Source organism: Heterodontus francisci, chromosome 10 (assembly GCF_036365525.1).
Source record: "Heterodontus francisci isolate sHetFra1 chromosome 10, sHetFra1.hap1, whole genome shotgun sequence".
Taxonomy (NCBI): domain Eukaryota; kingdom Metazoa; phylum Chordata; class Chondrichthyes; order Heterodontiformes; family Heterodontidae; genus Heterodontus; species Heterodontus francisci.
The window spans coordinates 23,507,862-23,526,173 of NC_090380.1; the positions used below are offsets into that span (position 1 = coordinate 23,507,862).

The 18,312-nt window shown below is 43.4% G+C and overlaps 1 protein-coding gene across 2 annotated transcripts in view; it reads right to left on the reverse strand.

The window, feature by feature from the left end:
* The window catches only part of epsti1 (epithelial stromal interaction 1), a 69,070-nt gene extending 53,134 nt beyond the window's left edge, over positions 1-15,936 (reverse strand). Inside the window, exons 1-2 of one of the 2 annotated variants that reach the window (XM_068040269.1) lie at positions 15,698-15,777; positions 5,256-5,356 (exon numbers count right to left, since the gene is read on the reverse strand). In XM_068040269.1, coding sequence (XP_067896370.1) covers positions 5,256-5,299 — 44 coding nt within the window. In that variant the 5' untranslated portion in view covers positions 5,300-5,356; positions 15,698-15,777. Of the gene's footprint in view, positions 1-5,255; positions 5,357-15,697 lie in introns of both variants that reach the window. The other variant, XM_068040268.1, reaches the window with a different exon arrangement.
* Between the last annotated feature and the right edge of the window lie 2,376 nt (positions 15,937-18,312).

Genomic DNA, 18,312 nt, shown 5'->3' on the forward strand with positions numbered 1-18,312 from the left:
CGCAACAATTTTTACCCCTACTCTTTACTTTCGGTCCTCCAACCATCTGTCTCTGCTTGTTGCCACATTCCCCTTCATTTCATGCGGCATTATCTTTGCCATAAGTCTCTTCTGTAGAACCTTATCAAATGATTTTTGAAAAAACATGTAAACAATATTCATTGCACTTTCTGTGTCTATCCTCCGTGTTATTTCTTCAAAGCTTTCTATGAGGTTGGTCAATCGTTGTTAACCTGGTAATTTTATCCTGTATTCCTGACTCGGGAAAGCTGATTTTGAGTTTGTGTTGCTGGTGGGGATATACATGTATGGGAATTTTCCATCTGGAAATGTGAGGTCTGTTGCATCCAAGATTTCCTCAGTCATACACAGTTAGAAGACAGGTTTTCCCATCCATAGTGCAAAGTCTGGAAATCAGCCCTTAATAGGTTATGAAAAAGGGAGTGAAGTCTATGTGGTTTACCATTCATTGGCCAATCCCTGTAAACCATCATGTTCTGGAAATGTGTTTTCTTTCATTTTCAGTAACTATTATCTTATAACGGTCCTACCTCTACCCTAACTATCTTCTTAATATTAAAGTACCTTGAGAAAGCCTTTATATTGCCCTTTTTTTCTGCAAATTTTATTTCATTATTAGTTCTGAATTTGCCCTGAACCCCGACTTTAACTTCAGGGGAGAAGAAGAAAGAAAGACTTGCATTAAAACAATGGCATTCATGACCCCAAGACATCCCAAAGCAGTTTACCGCCAACAAAGTACTTTTTAAAGTATAGTCACTGTTGTAATGTAGGAAATGCAGCAACCAATTTTGTGCGCAGCAAGATTCCACAAAAAGCAATGTGATAATGACCAAATAATCTGTTTTTGGTAATGCTGGTTGAGGGATAAAAATTGGCCAGGACACCAAGTAGAACTCCCCCTGCTCTTATTATAACACTCCTGAGGGTTTCGTGGTCAGTTGTGTCAGTCCAGACGTTCCTTAATTGGAAATTTTCAAATTCTTGAAAATCTCTGGTGGCTGAATTATTCCATGGGATATGTAAGCTTCCATTTTGCGGATAATTTCTTTTTGATTGTTTTTCTTTATTTGTTCCTCGGATGCGGGCATCGCTGCCTAGGGCAGCATTCATTGCCCATCCCTAATTGCCCTTGAGAAGGTGGCGGTGAACTGCCCTCTTGAACTGCTGCCGTGTGGGGTAGGCACAACCGCAGTGCTGTTAGGGAGGGAGTTCCAGGACTTTGACCCAGCGACAATGAGGGAACAGCGATGTAGTTCCAGGCCAGGATGGTGTGTGGCTTGGAGGGGAACTTGCAGGTGGTGGTGTTCCCATGCATCTGCTGTCCTTGTCCTTCTAGGTGGTAGAAGTTGCGGGTTTGGAAGGTGCTGTCTAAGGAGCCTTGGCGAGTTGCTGCAGTGTATCTTGTAGATGGTAAACATTGATGCCACTGTGTGTCAGTGGTAGAGGGAGTGAATGTTGAAGGTTGTGACTGTGGTGCCAATTAAGTGGGCTGCTTTGTTCTGGATAGTGTCGAATCTCTTGAGTGTTGTTGGAGCTGCACCCATCCAGGCAAGTGGAGAATATTTCATCATACTCCTGACTTGTGCCTTGTAGATGGTGGACAGGCTTTGGGGAGTCAGGAGGTGAGTTACTCGCCGCAGAATTCCCAGCCTCTGACATACTGTTGTCTCCACAGTATTTATGTGGGTGGTCCAGTTAGGTTTCTGGTCAATGGTGACCCCCAGGATGGGGGAGGGTGAACAGCCAGAGGTCATGGTCCACATTGGTACCAACAATACCGGTAAGAAGAGGGATGAGGTCCTGAAAGCACAGTTTAGGGAGTTAGGAAAGAAATTAAAAATCAGGACCTCAAAAGCAGTAATCTCAGGATTACTCCCAGTTCAACGTGCCAGTGAGCATAGGAATAGGAGGATTAAGCGATTGAACGCGTGGCTGGAGAATTGGTGCAGGAGGGAGGGCATCAGATTTCTGAGGCATTGGAACCTGTTCTGGGACTGATGGGACCTGTACAAGATGGACGAGTTGTACCTTAGCAGGACCGGGACTAACATCCTCGCAGGGAGATTTGCTAGTGCTGTTGGGGAGGGTTTAAACTAAATTGGCAGGGGGTTGGGTATTGAAGAGGGAGCTCTGATTGGAGGGAAGCAAAACTGGAAACGTGAAGTAGAAAAGTAGTAAGAAAAATTAGAAGACAGACGAGACGAAGGCAGACATCAAATAGGATCGGAATGAGGAATAACGTTAAGACAAAGTTAAGGGCACTCTATCTGAATGCATGCAGCATTTGCAACAAGATAGATTATTTGAAGGCACACATAGAGGTAAATTGGTATGATTTAATTGCCATTACAGAGACGTGGTTACAGTGTGCCCAAGACTGGAAACTGAATATTCAGGGATATTCGTCATTTAGGAAGGATGGGTGGAGGGAAAAAGGAGGTGGGGTAGCGCAGTTAATAAAGGTCAAGCTCAGTATATTAGTGAGAGAGGATCTTAGATTGAAGCAGCAAGATGTAGAATCAGTTTGGGTGGAGCTAAGAAAAGTAAGAGGCAGAAAACATTGGTGGGAGTTGTTTATAGGCCACCAAACTATAGTGGTAATGTTGGGCAAGGTATAAATCAGGAAATTAGAGCTGCATGTAGCATGGGCAATACAGTAAGAATGGGCAACTTCAATTTGCATATAGATTGGGTAAACCTAATTGACACTAACGCTGTGGAGGATGAATTCCTGGAGTTTGTATGAGATGGATTTCTGGAGCAGTATGTTGAAGAACCAACAAGGGATCGGACTATTTTAGATTTAGTATCATGTAATGAGAAAGGGCGAATTAATAACCTTGCTGTAAAGAAGCCATTAGGAAATAGTGACCATAATACGATAGAATTTTACATTGTTTGAAAGAGATATAGTACATTCTGAAACTAGGGTCTTAAATCTGAACAAAAGAAACTATGATGGTATGAGGGACAAGTTGGCTATAGTGGATTGGAAAAATACATTAAAAGATTTGATAGTAGACAGGCAATGGCTAGTATTTAAAGAAGTATTACATGGTTTACAACAAATATATATTCCTCTAAGACACAAAAACCCAACAGGAAAGTTCAATCAACCGTGGCTAACAAAAGAAGTTAAAGATTGCATTAGGTTAAAGGAAGTGGCTTATAAGGTTGCCAGAAAAAGTGGTAAGCCCAAGGATTGGGAGCAATTTAGAATCTAACAAAGGAGGGCAAAGATACTGATAAAGGGAAAATAGATGATGAATGCAAGCTAGCTAGAAACATAAAGACAGACTGTAAAAGCTTCTTTAGGGATGTGAAAAGGAAAAGATTAGCAAGGACGAATGTGGATCCATCGCAGACGGAATCAGGAGAGTTTGTGGTGGAGAATGAGGAAATGCGGAGAGACTAAACAATTACTTTACGTGTCTTCACGGAGGAAGACACAGAAAATCTCCCAGCAATACTGGGGAACCAAGGGACTTGTAAAAATGAGCAACTGAAAGAAATTAGTATCAATAAAGAGGTAGTACTCAAAAAATTAATTGGATTGAAAGTTGTTAAATTCCCTGGACCAGATGAGCTGCATCCCAGACTATTGAAGGAGGGGGCTACAGAAATAGTGGATGCTTGGAGGTTATCTTTCAAAATTCCATAGATTCCAGACGGATTCCTGCAGACCAGAAAGTAGCAAATGTAACCCCACTATTTAAGAAGGGATTTAAAGAGAAATGGAGAACTACAGACTTGTTAGTTTGATGTTAGTAGTAGGGAAAATGTTAGAATCGATTATAAAGGATGAGATAACTAGACACTTGGAAAATAATGATATGATTGGGCAGAGTCAACATGGGTTTATGAAAGGGAAATCATGTTTGGCAAACCTGGAGTTTTTTGAGGATGTTACTTGCAGCATAGATAAAGGAGAACCAGTTGGTGCGGTTATATTTGGATTTTCAGAAGGCTTTTGATAAGGTCCCACATAGGAGGTTAATAAACAGAATTACAGCACATGGGATTGGGGGTAATATACTGCATTGGTTTGAGAATTGGTTAACAGACAGAAAGCAGAAAGGAATAAATGTGTCATTCTAAGGATGGCAGGCTGTTACGAGTGGGGTACTGCAAGGATCAGTGCTTGGGCCACAGCTGTTCACAATCTATTTATAAATGATTTAGATGTGGGGACCAAATGTAATATTTCCAAATTTGCTGATGACGCAAAACTAAGTGGGAATGTAAGTTGTGAGGAGGATGCAAGGAGGCTTCAAGGGATTTGGACAGGCTAGGTGAATGGGCAAGAACATGGATGATGGAATAGTATGTGAATACGTATGCAGTGATCTACTTTGGTACATATAACAGCAAGGCAGGGTATTTCTTAAATTGTGAGAGATCAGGAAGTGTTGATGTCCAAAGAAACCTGGGTGTCCTTGTTCATGAGTCACTAAAAGATAGCATGCAAGTGCAGCAAGCAATTAGGAAGGCAAATGGTTTGTTGGCCTTCATTGCAAGGGGATTTGAGTACAGGAGTAAAGATGTCTTGCTGCAATTGTATAGAGCCTTGGTGAGACTGCACCTGGAATACTGTGTACAGTTTTGGTTTCCTTATCTAAGGAAGGATATACTTGCCATAGAAGGAGTGCAACGGAGGTTCAGCAGACCAATCTCTGGCAGGATTGTCTTATGAGAAGAATTTGCAGAAACTGGGCCTGTATTCTCTAGAGTGTCAAAGAATGAGAGGTGATCTCATTGAAATTTACAAAATTCTTACAGGGCGTGACAGGGTAGATGTGGATAGGATGTTTCCTCTGGTTGGTAAGTCGAGAACCAGGGGACACAGTCTCAGAATAAAACTGAGATGAAGAGGAATTTCTTCACTCAGAGGGTGATGAATCTATGGAATTCCCTATCCCAGAGGGTTGTGGCTCAATCATTGAGCATTTTCAAGACAGAAATCAATAAATTTCTGAATAATAATGACATCAAGGGATATGGGGATAGTGGTGAAAAATGGCATAGAGATAGATGATCAGCCATGATCTGTTCAAATGGCAGAGCAGACTCGATGGGCTGAATGGCTTACTCCTGCTCCTATTTCCTATGTTCCTATAATGGTAGGGGATACAGCAATGGTAATACCATTGAATGTCAAGGGGAGATGGTTACATTCACTCTTGTTGGAGATGGTCATTTCCTGGCTCTTGTGTGGTGTGAATTATACTTGCCATTTATCAGCTAAAGCCTGAATGTTGTCTAGGTCTTGCTTCATGTGGACACAGACTGTTTCCTGGTGATTCCTTGGCTGATGACTCTTTCATCAAAGTAACTAATGAAGAAAAATTCACCATATTTTATCTACTCTGATTTGACTCAATTATTGTGTTTCATCGAGAGAGGTTGTCCGTTTAAAATGATTGGGGTGGACCATGGATGTTTCTTCAACCTTTACTCAACTTAAGCGACCCCACTTTTCCTCATTGTCCTTCCCTTGCAAATATGTAAACAACCCATTCTCCTGGCTGCCTTTTCTGCACCAGGACTCCTTGTTTATTACCCCTCTCGCTTGTCTCCCAGGCAGTTGTGATTAACTGTGCAGCCATAAAATCATTCAACTCTGCAAAATATCGCTAAGGCTATCCTTTCTAAGGCCTGGCAAAGACTGAATGGGTTGGGGCTCTTTTCTCTGTAAGAAAGAAGGCTGAGAGGTGACCTGATAGAGATTCTTTAAAATTATGAAGTTAGAGGTTAGACAAGGGACCATAAATAGAAAAATAGCCACTAATAAGTCCAATAAGGAATTCAGAAGAAAATTCTTTACCAGGGAGTGGTGAGAATGTGGAGCTTTCTACCAGATGGAGTGGTTGAGGTGAATAGTGTAGATGCATTTAAAATGAATCTAGATAAGCACATGAGGGAGAAAGGAATAGAAGAATGTTGATACGGTGAAATATGTTCATGTAGAGCATACCTCTCAGTATAGTTAGACAAATGGCCTGTTTCTGTGCTGCAGATTCTAAGTAATAGATTAAAGGTGGGTGCTAGAAAGTTTGTTTGGTTTCTAACTTTCACAACTCAACACAAACAGGAATGGGCAAATCCCTGGAGACCATTAGGAAAGAACAAGAGAGGTAGGTGATCCTTCCCAATTACGATACAGTCCCATGTATCTGTGCTCACTTTCAATACTCATTAATTGGCCTGTTCACCATTCTGTTTCATTCAGGATTGCAAGTTATTGTCCTGTACTTTGTTGCCCTGTGTTTCACTGGTATGGCAGATTGCAATGTGGTATCAGCATCCTCACAGTTTGTTCCCTGGCTCCAATGGGCAACCAAGCCTAGTGAAGGTGTTCATAATAACTTGTGAGATCAGCTTTCTGGTCGTGTGTTGGTATTGCCTCTAGCTGTTTTGTGTAATAATCCTGTGGTACCATCACCATCAACTGCTCATTCTCCTTGGTCAATCGGGGTCCTTGAGGATGTTGACCAGAATAATCAGTCACTGAAGACTGGTTGGACTCCACACCTCTGATGGTGACAGTCAACTTTGCTTGAATTTCCCACAGTCTAGGCCATCCTAAGCAACCCACAATTCAGAAGATTCTGTCTAATGTTTCCTAGACCGTCTGTGACCTACTGTAGCATCATCATGGTGGCGCCTAACAGATGTTTATCAAATCATGGCAGGAGCCTGGACTGGCCTCTCACAACCAGGCCAAGGGTTGGCAAAGCATCTATGTAAACAGTTTTAAGATGACCCACACTGAGGATGTTGATGGAAGGGAAACCTATTTTAGCTCACGTTGATGGCCGCCCACTGAGGAAATCAGGAGCAGGATTCTGAGAACAGTAACAATGTTCTGGAGACTTCTTATGTGGAACTGGGAGAATTTGGATCCAGACACAGCCAGCATGTAGATATCAGCGTGATGTGTGTCACTGGGAAACTAACTTCTTGAATCAACACTTCCCACTTGTATACATCATCTTTATTTTTTAAGAATGGGCACTGTCCTTCGTGAGGAATGCAGGTTAGTGTCTGGATTCGTTAAGAGTGAAGACGTGTTGCAGACCCTCATCATGGAGTTAGACTTCTATCAAGCCTGTTATGTAAAACAAAAAGTCACAAGGTGCTCTCACCTTCATCGTTCTAATGCTGCCAGACTCTATCCTTCCTCAATCGTCTACACGTCCTGTTTCTAGTCCTTGCAGACTTTGGAACCGCCATCTCTAATCCTCTGCACCCCTCTGCCCCACACCTAGACCACAAAAGAATCATCTCTTGCTGCTCCAAATAGCAGGACACCCCTTCCCCAGTATCCTGGCATGTTGACTCCTTCCATTGCTTCCTAGAACTGGAGAGATTTATGGCACAGGAAGAGTCCATTTGGCCCATCAAGCCTGTGCTAGCCCACTGCCCTGTTCTCTGCACAGCCCTTCCTCTGCTTGGAATGTTTACTTACTTCTCCCTTAAAAATGCAATGACATCTCCCTCAACTACTCTCTGTGGCAAAGCATTCATGGTCCAAGAACACTCTGTGCAAAGAAAATTCCCCAAATCTGCATTAAATTTCATCTGATACCCATCTGCCCATTCCACAAACATCCCCATGGCCTCCTGATGTCTTTTAATTCCCTCACTCTTTGTCAAACTGTTTATTGATCCAGACTCCAGTGCCGCCCTCCTCCCATTTTCCCAGTGCTGTCAGACTTTGGGGTCCCTACCTCTGCAAGATACCAGAAACCTCATTCCCTGTACTCTGTGACGGAAATCTCACATGCCAAATGGAAAATATTAATTTTGTCGTATGGTACGTTGCCTGAGACCTTTTACTGGACATTATTACAAATAACTTTTAAAAAGCAGCAAAGATGGCCACACACAATTTGCATATGATAAGCCAAAGGCCAGCTGGGAGACAGAGGTGATTACCCAGTCTAGCTAGAACAATGGGGGTGCTCCCTGATTCAATTACTTAGAATGGTTTTGTGGATGTTGATTGTTAAAAGCCATTGATGCCCATTGACTTTGAAAGAGCCAAACTCCCCTACCAAGTATGTCTGAACAGACTTGAATTTCAAAGATCCTTCCAGAAGGTGCTGTTTCAAACAAAGAGGTGGTCACATGACATGATTATCTGTGTAACTCTGGGAGTTTTGTGAATTAAGCCTGAGAAGCCAGACAGTAACTGAATTCCGAAGAAGGAACTCTCTCTCTCTCGCCAGTAAAGTTCCAGGGGAGCCTCGGCTGCAGCTAAACCTCAAATCTAAAGATCCTCACAATCAGCAAAAGAGGACAGATAAAGCCTCTCTTCAGCCTTCCAGAACCAGAGAAGCAAGCCCAAATTGTGCACGTGGCCCAGCGAGGACTTAAAGACTTCAATTTCAATTAAGGACACTGGGACTACACTTCAGTATTTAAATTCCATTTTTATTAAGAATTTTAAAATGCTAGTTAGGCCACAGCTGGAGTACTGTGTACGGTTCTGGTCACCACACTATAGGAAGGATGTGATTGCACTGGAGAGGGTGCAGAGGAGATTCACCAGGATGTTGCCTGGGCTGAAGCATTTCAGCTATGAAGAGAGACTGAAAAGGCTAGAGTTGCTTTCCTTAGAGCAGAGAAGGCTGAGGAGGGATATGATTGAGGTATACAAAATTATGAGGGGCATTGATAGGTTAGATAGGAGGAAACTTTTTCCCTTAGCGGAGGGGTCAAGAACCAGGGGGCATAGATTTATGGTAAGTAGCAGGAGGTTTAGGGGAGATTTGAGGAAAGATTTTTTCACCCAGAGGATGGTTGGAATCTGGAACACACTGCCTGAAGAAGTGGTGGAGGTAGGAACCCTCACAACATTTAAGAAGTATTTAGATGACCACCTGAAATGCCATAGCATCCAAGGCTACGGGCCAAGTGCAGGAATATGGGATTAGAATAGTTGGGTGCTGTATGGCTGGCATAGACACGATAGGCCGAAGGCCTGTTTCTGTGCTGTATAACTCTATGACTCTACTCCAACCATCCAAATCTGTTTTTCCCCCTCTGTATCGATTTGTGTGTGTGTGTGTGTGCCTCTCGTATGAACGTGCGCGTGGATGTGTCTCGTATTTTAGTAATTTTAACCAGTTTAGAGTGATAAGATTAATAAACTTACATCATTCTTTTTTAAGCTCAAGAAAACCTGTCTGATTGGTTCATTTGCAATTATAATTAGAGGAACAGGAACAAGTGCTCACTGAGGTGGCAAGCAACCCAGAGAAGGGGTGAAGGGGAGCCTGAGACTACTTCCTCACATGGTCGTCACAACTCATACACTCCAGAACCATCCTGTGGTCCCAAACCCATTGCTCACACATCTAGAGGTCTTCCATCCGATGCTGACAGCAGCTGTGATCTCCCAAAAGGACCAAACTCCAGAACTGTTTTCCCAAATGCCAAGAACTCCTCATGGCCACTCCACTTTCTAGAATTGCCTTCACTTCTTCCAGATGGAGGCAGCCCTTGCAACTTCTATTACACTGTATTATGAAAACCCATCCCTCCTTGCCTCACGATAGAATCTCCTATACTCCACGATACTCCTCAGGCCTTAAATTTCTCTGGGCTTCCACAATCGTGCTTTCGAACTTCAGTACTTCAAATCCAATACTGCCAAGGACCCCTCCCACATGACTTGACAGGCATCCCTTGTCTTGCCAGACCCCACTCCTCCAGAGCTGCTACATACCTGGTACCTGTGCACACCCCATCCTGCTTATTTACCATTGATCTTCAAAAAGGTAAGGATCCTATTCGATATAATTTTGCTTTAATAATACCAGTGAGGTGATCAGCATTCACACCGTTATTACGGAATAAATTGGACAACTTCCAGAGTCCACACAAGTGCAGTTAGACATGGAAATCCAGAGTTGCCCTGTTTCTCCACGGGCTGTGCTACATCAGAACCTTGCCAATAGACTGCGCATTGAAAGACATGCAACGTCGTGAGGTTGATGCAGTTAACCACGAGTTACCCACTAAACACGCTAGAAAAAGTTAGGGCAGGTACATTCAGGAATAAGTGAATTTTTAATGCCTTTCATTCTCTCTTTCCAGAGAGCAGCAGGTGGAACAAGCATGTAGCTTCACCAGAATAGCAGGCTACTCCCATGGCACAGAGTGCCATTGACTGCACGCATATCATTTTGTGGGCTCCCCTGGTCAACTCTGCCCTATACCACAACTGAAAGCGACTCTACTGCCTCAGCGTCCAGTTGGTGTGTGACCACAGAATCACAGAATCATTACAGCGCAGAAGGAGGCCATTTGGCCCATCGTGTCAGCCCCAGCTCTCTGAAAGAGCAACTCCCTCAGTTCCATTCCTCTGCCTTCTTCCCATAACCCTGCACATTCTTCCTTTTCATACAACTGTCTAATTCCCCTTTTGAATGCTTCAATTGAACCGGCCTCCACCACGTTCTCAGGCAGCGCATTTCAGACCTTAACCACGCGCTGCATGAAAAAGTTTTTCCTCATAACCATATGCAGAGAATCATGCGGGTCAATGTCTGGTATCATGACAGTAGACATGATGCCTTCATTCTGCAGTAGTCCACTGTGCCATCTGCATTTGAGCCACCATGGGAAAACAAAGGGTGGCTACTGGATGACAAGAGCTATTCACTGACCACATGGCTGATGACTCCAGTGTGCAACCCACCCACACACACACACACACCATGCAAACAATGAAAGCCTAGCTGCCACACAGAATGCGACAGAGCTAATCAATGGCGTGCTGAAAGAACGCTTCCATTGCCTGGACTGTTCTGGAGGAGCCTTCAATTATTCGGCAGAGCGCGTGACAATTATGGATGGGCTGGATTGACATTTTTCACGGAAAATGGATGGAATCCTGTCTGCAACCCATGAATTCCAAAATACCCTGCAATGAAAGTGTTATTTATTCAGTCGCTGTAAATCAGTGGCCCTTCATGATTTCCCTACTCTTACCAAAACAGTGTATTCCCCAACTCACTGGGTGACCTGGAATTTCCTCCATAGGCAAAACTGAGAACATGGACCTGGAAATACGCCCAATTCTATTCCCATTCTGCTGATGTAAAGTTGCGTTCAAATGTCCTGTGAATCTCATTAGAATATGACCAAATATAGAATGGGTGTAAATTAGTGTAAACAATCAGGGCCCAAGGAAAGCACTGATCTCACATCACATACTTCTTTCAGTCCTCACTTAACCATCTCTCAAGCATATTAGCCACAATATGTTTCAGGGACCTGCAATCAGAGAAACTTCTCAATTTTTAGTATGAAATACTGAGGCCAGAAAAATGCATTTGAACAGACAGAGAATACAGTGAAGATCAATTATTCAAAAAACAGTCCAAAATATCAGCAGCCAAACTCCAGAAAAATGTTTCATGCTGTGCCTGAAAATCTGGTGATTATTTGAAGAGAGTCTCTGAGCAAGAATCCCTGGGATGGTGGGATTGTCTTATGAGGAGAGATTGCAGAATCTGGGCCTGTATTCTCTAGAGTTTCGAAGAATGAGAGGTGATCTCATTGAAACTTACAAAATTCTTACAGGGTGTGACAGGGTGGATTATGGATAGGATGTTTCCTCTGGCTGGTGAGTCTAGAACCAGGGGGATACAGTCTCAGAATAAGGGGTAGGCAATTTAAGACTGAGATGAGGAGGAATTTCTTCACTCAGAGGGTGGTCAATCTTTGGAATTCTCTATGCAGAGGGCTGTGGAAGCTCAACCATTGAGTATATTCAAGACAGAAATCGATAGATATCTGGATACTAATGACATCAAGGGATATGGGGATAGTGGGGAAAGTGGTATTGACGTAGCTGCTCAGCCATGATTTAATTGAATGGCAGAGCAGGCTCAATGGGCTGAATGGCCTACTCCTGTTCCTCTGTTCCTATGTTCCTAAAGTATCATTGTCGAAAACGCATGGATGAGACTCTGTAAATTGGGAGCAGGACCAGATTTATGGGCGAAGATGCATTTGGGCGAAGGGATCGAGAAACAGCCTTAAAAGATCAAGGAGGTTTGGGTGTACTTGCACATGTACTTAGGCCCAAAATGTTGCGATCTTTTAGGCCACGTATTTGATTTGCACTTCGATTGCACGTGTCTCTGGGTGCAAATATGCAGGAAATTCCAACTGAATGCAATCCATTCCCTGCAGCTAACAGGGGTAGGGGACACACAATGTACAATGACCAGGCTGAGCATTTTCTACCATAAACAGAAATTAATGTCAGTGTACTTTCAGTACTCTCTTTCCATTTGTACTTTGCATCCTTTTAAAAGTTATACTTCCTCCTCCCCCATTGTGGCTGAGTGGGTAAGATTCTCACCTCTGAGTTAGCAGGTTCAAGTCCTACTCCAGAGACTTGAGTACCTAGTCCAGGCTGACTCTCCAGTGCAGTACTGAGGAAGTGCTGCACTGTCAGAGGTGCCATCTTTCAGATGAGGTATGAAATTAAAGCCCCATCTGGCACCTTGGGTGGATATTAGAGATTGTATGATATTATTTTGAAGAAGGGCAGGTGTGTTCTCCTGGCCAATGTTTATCCCTCAAATAACATCTCTAAATCACATTATCTGGTCATTATCATATTGCTGTTTGTGCGACCAGAACTCTGTGAAAATTGACTGCTACATTTCCTACATTACAGCAATGACTACACTTTAAAATTGTACTTAACTGGTTGTAAAGTGCTTGGGGATATCATGAGGTCATGAAAGGCACTATAGAAATGCAAATCCTTTCTTTTCCGATTTCCATCGCTCAACCATTGGCGGCTGTGCTGTCAGCTGCCTGGACCCTAAGTTCTGGAATTCCCTCCCTAACCCTCTCTGCCTCTCTACCCCTCTCTCTCTTCCTTTAAGACACTCTTTAAAACCTACCTCTTTCACCAAGCTTTTGGTCACCAGTCCTTACCCACCAGTCCTTATAAATCCCCAGGCCCAGATGAGATGTATCCCAGGCTGTTATGTGAGGCAAGGGAGGAGATTGCAGGGGCTCTGACACAAATTTTCAAATCCTCTCTGGCCACAGGAGAGGTACCAGAGGACCGGAGGACAGCGAATGTGGTACCATTATTTAAGAAGGGTAATAGGAGTAAACCAGGTAATTATAGGCCAGTGAGTCTAACATCAGTGGTAGGGAAACTATTGGAAAACATTCTGAGGGACAGGATTAATTTCCACTTGGAGAGACAGGGATTAATCAGGGATTGTCAACATGGCTTTAACAGGGGGAGATCATGTCTAAGTAACTTGATTGAATTTTTCGAGGAGGTGACTAGATGTGTAGATGAGGGTAAAGCAGTTGATGTAGTCTACATGAACATCAGTAAGGCTTTTGATAAGGTCCCACATGGGAGATTGGTTAGGAAGGTAAGAGCCCAATGGATCCAGGGCAATTTGGCAAATTGGATCCAAAATTGGCTTAGTGGCAGGAGGCAGAGGGTGATGGTCAGGGGTTGTTTTTGTGATTGGAAGCCTGTGACCAGTGGTGTACCACAGGGATCGGTGCTGGGACCCTTGCTGTTTGTAGAGTACATTAATGATTTAGACGTGACTATAGGAGGTATGATCAGTAAGTTCGCGGATGACACAAAAATTGGTGGTGTCGTAAATAGTGAGGAGGAAAGCCTTAGATTACAGGATGATATAGATGGGCTGGTAAGATGGGCAGAGCAGTGGCAAATAGAATTTAATCCTGAGAAGTGTGAGGTGATGCATTTTGGGAGGACTAACAAGGCAAGGGAATATGCAATGGATGGTAGGACCCTAGGCAGTACAGAGGGTCAGAGGGACCTTGGTGTACTTGTCCATAGATCACAGAAGGCAGCAGCACAGGTAAATAAAGTGGTTAGGAAGGCATATGGGATACTTGCCTTTATTAACTGAGGCATAGAATATAAGTGCAGGGAGGTTATATTGGAGCTGTATAAAATGCTAGTTAGGCCACAGCTGGAGTACTGTGTACAGTTCTGGTCGCCACACTATAGGAAGGATGTGATTGCACTGGAGAGGGTGCAGAGGAGATTCACCAGGATGTTGCCTGGGCTGGAGCATTTCAGCTATGAAGAGAGACTGGATAGGCTAGGGTTGTTTTCCTTAGAGCAGAGAAGGCTGAGGGAGGACCTGATTGAGGTATACAGAATTATGAAGGGCATTGATAGGGTAGATAGGAAGAAACTTTTTCCCTTAGCAGAGGGATTAATAACTAGGGGGCATAGATTTAAGGTAAGGGGCAGGAGGTTTAGAGGGGATTTGAGGAAACATTTTAGAGGGTGGTTGGAATCTGGAACGCACTGCCTGAAGAGGTGGTAGAGGCAGGAACCCTCACAACATTTAAGAAGTATTTAGATGAGCACTTGAAACACCACAGCATACAAGGCTACGGGCCAAGTGCTGGAAAATGGGATTAGAATAGTTAGGTGCTTGATGGCCAACATGGACACGATGGGCCGAAGGGCCTGTTTCTGTGCTGTATAACTCTATGATTCTTTATGTGACTGGGTGTTAAATTTCGTCTGATTACACTCCTGTGAAGCGCCTTCTGCGAGCTGCTTTCTGCTCAGGTTGCTCTCTTTTACCACACATTATTCCCCCCTCCACCCCTCACCCTCAAAAACAAGTCCCTTTAGTTTGGCAGATTGATCCACCAGCTCACCAACTCTCCCGAGCACACATACACATTACAATTAGCACTGGCTCAGGAGGCTGGGTTCAGTCTCGCTGCCATCAACACTTTCAGTTTCACGCCGAGTGACACAGCAGAGCAGGAAACGAAACTGATACTGAGCCGCTGAACACTCCAGCGACTACACTATACTGTCCTTAGTCTGCTGATAGATTTCTTGTGCTGTGTATCGAATTTATATATGTTCAAGTCGTAGCAAGGATGTAAATAAAAACAATCTTTCATCAAAAGGACTGCACTACTAATGTCTAATAATTGTATATTTTAGATTTGAGAAGGCGCATCAATAAACACAAATACAATCCTTAATATCGAAGTGTCCCCTCTTCCTGTGTCACTCTGAGTGTGAAACAGGCTCTGTACCACTGCCCATCCCTCTGTCCCAGCTACTGGTCACTCTGAGTGTGAAACAGGCTCTGTACCACTACCCATCCCTCTGTCCCAGCTACTGGTCACTCTGAGTGTGAAACAGGCTCTGTACCACTACCCATCCCTCTGTCCCAGCTGCTGGTCACTGAGTGTGAAACAGGCTCTGTACCACTGCCCATCCCTCTGTCCCAGCTGCTGGTCACTCTGAGTGTGAAACAGGCTCTGTACCACTGCCCATCCCTCTGTCCCAGCTACTGGTCACTCTGAGTGTGAAACAGGCTCTGTACCACTACCCATCCCTCTGTCCCAGCTGCTGGTCACTCTGAGTGTGAAACAGGCTCTGTACCACTACCCATCCCTCTGTCCCAGCTACTGGTCACTCTGAGTGTGAAACAGGCTCTGTACCACTACCCATCCCTCTGTCCCAGCTGCTGGTCACTGAGTGTGAAACAGGCTCTGTACCACTGCCCATCCCTCTGTCCCAGCTACTGGTCACTGAGTGTGAAACAGGCTCTGTACCACTGCCCATCCCTCTGTCCCAGCTACTGGCTGCTGATCTTACTACTCAGGTTGGCCGCTCTCCGGTGCTGCCGTTGGGTTCTGATCCGCTCCAGGCTCCTGCTCTCCCAGCCCGGCTCCCTCTCCGGCTCTCGGTTCACCTGTCGGGTCGGTGAAATCGTTCTGTCCCGCCAAGCGACTCATGCCGGGAGCCCGCCCTTGACCCTGGTAAACTCTCCTGTTGTAGGACATGATGCGAGTGTGTTTGCCGTCAGCCGCTCTCTGTCACCGACTGCCCACTTGGGGAGGAGCCTGGAGAACTGAGAACATACTGGTTTCGACTGCTGTCAGTATTGGGTGCATAAAATAGGCAGGATATATTCTGGAGGCAGTTACATCTACACTTGTCTCGGATATTAGAGGAGGTTACCGTTCGAGATGGTGATGTCTGTCCTTTCTCTGAACTTCATTGCATGATACATAAGAAGCAGTGTGACCAAAGAGAGCTTAAATTTTAAAAAAACTGGCTCATTTTTGCCACTTTTTAAAAAGTAAAGGATTGACATTTGCCCTTCTCCATTCTCCAGGCATCTTTCAACTAGTCAGTGAGGGTTGCCTAGTTTCATAGAATTTTACAACACAGAAATAGCCCATTCAGCCCAACAGGTCAATACAGGTGTTTATGCTGCACAGGAGCCTCCTCCCAGTTATTTCACCTCACCCAATCAACATATCCTTGTATTCCCTTCTTTGTGAAGCAATCTGGCCATAATGAGAGGCTATAAAGGTTAAAAGAATTATTTTCCTACGAATGAGGAATTAAAAAAAATTAAAAAGGGTTCACCTTCCGAAAAGGTTACAAAAGTCCATGGACGTGCATGTGTGTTGAAAGGCTTGCCTCATCTTGGAACATAGAGGCAGCTTCTGATAAGGAGGATTCACTCCCTAACGTCACAAACCCCACCACACAGTCTTCTTCTTTGGCCTCCTTATCTCGAGAGACAATGGGTAAGCGCCTGGAGGTGGTCAGTGGTTTGTGAAGCAGCGCCTGGAGTGGCTATAAAGGCCAATTCCAGAGTGACAGACTCTTCCACAGGTGCTACAGAGAAATTTGTTTGTCGGGGCTGTTACACCACCACACAGTAAACCATTGATAACCTAGTTTACAAATGGTCATAAAAGCTACCACAATTGATAAGGTGGTTTTATACTGACAGCCCGAAACAACAGTCAACTGAATTTGTCAAAACTGACCAAAACCAAAAAATTGAATTATAATCTTGAAACACCATTGGATGACTAATGACAAATTGAACATCGCGAGAGACTTGCTGTTTGCTGCTAGCCTGACCTTTTTTAGGAATCAAAGTAGGTGGATCTCAAATAGAATTAAATAGTTACACAGCTTTATTTGGGAAATAAAGAGGGACGAACTTACTTACAGTTCAGGTAATACCCCCATACGTAAGAAATTAGTTATGCAACTTGCGAAACAGTATAAATATTGGAAGCACACATTACATTTTTTGATTCGTTGGACTCACTCCAATGTCTCTCACAGTAAATGTATGATTACTGGAGTGAAGCAATGATAATTCTTCCCTTAACTGGGACAGAGGTATCTCGCTAACTCGTAGTTGTCTACTTGGGGTTTAAGGTAAATGTTACTTTAATAATTGATAGATATCTTAAATGTTTTACTGTAACGATATTTAGATTGAAAAATTGGATTCTCAACTAGAAAAAAGATTGTACTTCCTTTTCCTAGAACGATTAATGTTGTGATTGACTGTCTCATTAATTGTGAATTGCATGTTCGGTTATTTAATAAACTTTTACATCATTTAGAAATTATATTGTCTCACATAGTCTTCTGTATCGCTAACTCGTGAACCCGTCTCCATCCACACGCTTTGGTGGGGAGTTACATTACTGAGGAGAGATTCCCAGATCCTTATAATACCCAGGTTATTATAATCTGGCTGAAACTTGTTAAAATAGCTATCTGGAGGACAGTCATATTCCTTTTATATTACTCTGATATTTTATTTTTTTCCCATTTTAATCAGCTTCTTGGTCACCCTTTGCTGGTTTCGAAAGCACTCCCGATCCTCCAGCTCACGACTATTCTTTGTAAGTCTCTTATAAGTCTCTTCTTTTCCTTCGTAAACAATGGTTGGATCTTTATTGCTGAGTTTTTATTTTTTAATGGAATGTATTTTTGTAGACCATTTTGAATTGTCTCTTTAAATGTTTCCCACTGTTTATTTCCTGCCTTACATTTGGTTTCTTTACCCAATCAACCTTAACTAGCTTTTCCCTCATACCCACATAATTGGCTTTGTTTAAGCTTATGATTCTTGTTTGGGACTGGAGTATGTCGAATTCACACTTACTATGGAATTCGATTGTATTATCACTTTTTCCCAGAGGATCTTTTACTTTGAGATTACTAATTAAACCTGCCTCACTGCACAACGCTAGATCTAAAATAGCTTTAAGGCTTCTTGGTTCCACAACATATTGTTCCAGGAAACTGTAGCAAAAGCATTCTACAAACTCATCTTCCAGACTACCTTTGCCAATTTGATTTGTCCAGTCTATATGAAAATTAAAATCCCCCATGATTATTACATTGCCTTTGTTACAAGCTCCATTTCTTTCTTTCTTAATGCTGTG